This window comes from Cryptotermes secundus, unplaced genomic scaffold (genome assembly GCF_002891405.2).
Source record: "Cryptotermes secundus unplaced genomic scaffold, Csec_1.0 scaffold584, whole genome shotgun sequence".
Classification (NCBI taxonomy): Eukaryota; Metazoa; Arthropoda; class Insecta; order Blattodea; family Kalotermitidae; genus Cryptotermes; species Cryptotermes secundus.
The window spans coordinates 374,447-378,607 of NW_019735468.1; the positions used below are offsets into that span (position 1 = coordinate 374,447).

The 4,161-nt window shown below is 36.7% G+C and overlaps 1 protein-coding gene across 1 annotated transcript in view; it reads left to right on the top strand.

Moving 5' to 3' along the window:
• The first annotated feature begins 1,465 nt into the window (after positions 1-1,465).
• LOC111869390 (protein disulfide-isomerase TMX3) overlaps positions 1,466-4,161 on the top strand; it is a 22,156-nt gene continuing 19,460 nt past the window's right edge. The window contains exons 1-3 of the mRNA XM_023860890.2: positions 1,466-1,658; positions 2,890-2,938; positions 3,441-3,480. Coding sequence (XP_023716658.1) covers positions 1,619-1,658; positions 2,890-2,938; positions 3,441-3,480 — 129 coding nt within the window. The 5' untranslated portion in view covers positions 1,466-1,618. The remainder of the gene's footprint in view (positions 1,659-2,889; positions 2,939-3,440; positions 3,481-4,161) is intronic.

Sequence of the window (4,161 nt, forward strand, 5' to 3'; positions counted from 1 at the left end):
AATTTGAATGACCTAAGAAACTGTATCACAGCTGCAGTGAACTCAGTGATAAGATATTTGTCATTGAGTGTGGGATGAATTCAGCTACCATCTAGATATTATGCGTGCAGCCGGAGGGGGGCACATTGAACATCTATAAACTTCCATGTATGTATAATCAAATGTAATTTACAGAATTCAAATTCAACATATAATTCAGGAAATATAGCCAATTGAAATTGTGTCCATCTTTCTGAATCACCCTGTATATCCCTGTAATAGGCCATGAAGGCCCATAGGGTTGTGAGATGTCGAGGCTCCTACATTTTCTAGGCAATCAGCTCAGTGATGGCAGTAAGGTTTTCAGCCATATGCACTGGCTGCCCTTTACCCCTAGGAAGATTCCCGGTACTCATTTCTGTTAGAGGTTGAGTCAACCCAAGGGTCATAGTGTAGACTGAAAGAATTCAATGAGCATATCAGAAATCAGACCTGCGACCTTCTGGCTTGTAGCATAGTGCCTCAACCAAATATGCTACTGTGTGCTTCACTTCAAAATTGTACTATTTAAGTCTTACATATGCAATTATTAATATCTGATGAATTCTTCTGCATGCTTTTGTCCATTTACTTTACAGATTTTTTGCTTCCAATGAAGTTTTTACAGATATTTTTTATCTGGAATATAGGACGTCAATGTGTGCCATTCTCATTCTGTATACCGGGGGTTCTCAAACTATGCGATACTGAGACCCCAACCCCCCTAAAATGATACCTTTACATAACCCCTCCAACTCTGTCAGTTGAAAGCGTTATTCACATGTTTGCAGGTTCTTCTGTCTTTATGATGACAGCAGAAACATAAGGTATGCTGTAGAGTGTTCCTGTACAGTCATAAAAGAATTTGTGAAATGTTTTGCCATTGAGGTCTGGAACAAAGGCCGTGAAACTGACCACTAATCTCTTTCCAGTGCCAATATCAATATTGTGTGGACGTATACACCTTCTCCCCCAAATGTCTCATGGCATAATGCATAACTGATTGAGTACAGAGGTAAAGTTGCCTTTAAATTTGCAGCTGCAGCTAAACTTTCTACAAGGAAGAGTATTAAATCTTATAGACTGAACAACTGACCAAAACTGTGCATGGATAAAACTACATTTTAAGTAATTCTTGAGAACTCTGTGACCCATTGTTTGAGAAATTTATAGAGTGTCATGCTGTGATCAGCATTATGGGTTACTGAGATAATGTTTTATAACTTTTATGTTTTCTAAGGTTCTTGCATAACACTTTTGCGCCAATCAATCCATCTTGAAGCACTGAACACGGGAGTCCATCGTATCGTGTGCTATGTACAATTTGAGATGCGTAGATGGCGCCTTTGTAGATATAAATGTTGTGCCATTTTTGCACTGATTGTGCACAATTGTATTGTTGCTTATAGGATTGCTAGTAGATGGCAGTGAATGTTACGGCGACTAACTACAGTCAATTTTTAATCGAGTTATAATGTGGTGGTAAACGTAGTAAATATGCTAGAAGTGCTAGAAAGTGGTAGAACACGTAGTCAGTACATTCAATAGTTCTTGCTAAATGTTGCGAATGATTTTTTAATGAAAACTGGAAGCAAGAACGATGACGTTGAAGAGGACAGTAATGCTGATGATTTTGGGTAGTACGTATTCGTAGGTAGATTTTGCGTTGTTTACATGCCAAATGTGACATAACCTTACTCACATGCTCTCGAACTTATTCGCAGTTACTGCATAAGGACACTTGGCTATTTGTTAGCGCATACACTTTAAATTATTAACAAGGAAAGTAATATGTAAGGGAACGGAACAGGCTGTTACTTCATGCTACGTGAGAAACCAGTTCTTAGTTTTAGCCGTAATTTTAACGATTTAAACATGTTGGCAGTTGTATTATTAGGTTATTAATCAGCCCTATATGCCACATTGAATGGCTGGGTATGATTGTCATAAGCAGTAGTTCTTCCTTCAAAATCTGTTGTGATTTTGGTCATTGAGTAATATAAATTCCTTAGGGCTGTATCCCCCCCCCCCACACACACACACACACACAGTGAAATAGTGATATTGTATAGGAAATGTTGGCTTATTGGCATACTTTGGTAGCTGTGAGATGCTTGCCCATTTGTGTGACTTTAGCTATTGTGATGAAAGTGAAATGTAATGGGTTTGAAATCAAAATAGCTTACTTATCCAAAAATTATAAATAAACTTTGTGTAACTACTCTGTACACAAGCTCACATAGTATGTCAGTGATTAATATGACATCCCAAGTTTTGTAACCACCATTTAAGATTATCTGCAAATGATATTAATGTATATTGTGTCAGACAACAATAAGATAAAAGCAAAGTTATGCTGTTAAAGCACCAAGCCATGAATGCGTGTATGGAGTGTGGGGATAAAGCTGCTTTCCTTTTACACTATGGGACTAGATGAAGGTGAAGGTGAGCATTGTGTCTAGTTCTCCCCCCCCCCCCCAATGAAAGAACCTTGCATTGGAAGCTGGGTGACCCTCAGATCTGGTGTGGGCTTGGTGGTGGTGGTGGGGGAGGAATTGCTGCTCCTGCCAGGAATGAAACCTCCGTCATCCAGTCATTTTACTAACTGCCTGGATCATCTGATATTACAAAGTTTGCATGGCAGTATAAATTTAAGTAAACAAACACTTCTTTGGAAGGGCAGAGGACAAACAAGCTTGGCCAAACACTTTTATGGTTTATCAAGTACCTGAGTCAGTATTTACTACTTGCTCTGCTACAGACTCAGCGAATAATATAATAGTATTGAAATTTTGTACAAACACAAAAGACCTAAATGACTGAACACTGAGACTGCTCTGTGGTTCCATTTAACAACAATATATATTTCAGGTGTTGTGTCAATGGCAAGTACAACCCGTGTCCTGGAGTTAAGTGACAGGTATGTATTTTGACACTCTTGCTGCTAGTAAATTGATTTAGTTCTTATGAAATATGGTCCCTACAATGTGTAATCATTAGCTTTCAGATTTCCTGTACAGGAGTCCAAGATTCAGTTCTTGGTCAGAGGTGGGTGATCCTGATACTTTCTTACATTTAATGTCAACTCTTCCAGTTAGTTGCAGGTATAGAACCTTAAAATGCCAAGGCCACCTCCTATAATTTTTATAATTTATGTTAGTACATAAGTATTCAGAATGATGTTTTGTGGGCTTATTTGAAGGTATTCTAGCATTCTCTTGGAGGAACAAACAAAAGCAATGAAACCTGTCGTGGTAGTCAGTAACCCAACTGATATTCAAATTGGGTTTCCTTTGAATGCAAGTTAGAGTGTTACCACTGTACCAACTTGCTCTGTATGATGACTGAATTGATGATTTAGAAAGTGTTTTTTTTTTTGTTTCCTGTGTGTATTTTGAATTTTGTTTTATGCTTGTTTACAGATTTCTTGATATTAGGAAAGATGGACAGTGGCTTGTTATGGTGAGTGTTTGAAGATAATGATGGGAAATTTTTTCTGTTAAATGATTAACATTATTTGTCCTCAGAGAATTGGATTGTCACATTCTGCTGGCCTTCCAGAGAAATGAGTAAGAAAAAACAGTTAATTCAACTTGGGTGGCAGGCAAGCCTATATCAAATAAAACCTCTATAAGGCAAAATTTAGTATTCAGATGTAACTTTTTAATAAAGAAGTTATTTATTAGAGCTTAAATTCTGTTTTTATCAGACTTTTCATATTTTGTTAGAATAGATATGTTTATAGTATCATGATGTCTACACATGTATGTGTTCATAATAAATTTCAAAAAGATGAATTGTTTCTTATGTATTAACATGGTAAATGAATTTACTTTAGTGGTGGGGATGATACTGGAGTGGCCTTATGTAAAGACTTGGTGATATTTATGATGACAGAGCTTTTTAAAAGAAGTGACTTTTATAGTTGTCTAAGATCTAGTTTCTAAGATCTTTGAAAAGGTAATCTATAATAGAATGAAACAATATATCAAGAAAAATAATATTCTTGCTAATGAACAGTTTGGATTTAGACATGCACGATCAACAGACGATGCAGCTTACTATCTTATTAATAATATCCGAACTGCTTTAAATAAAAAAGAAATTGTGGGCGGTGTTTTTTGTGATCTTCACAAGGCCTTT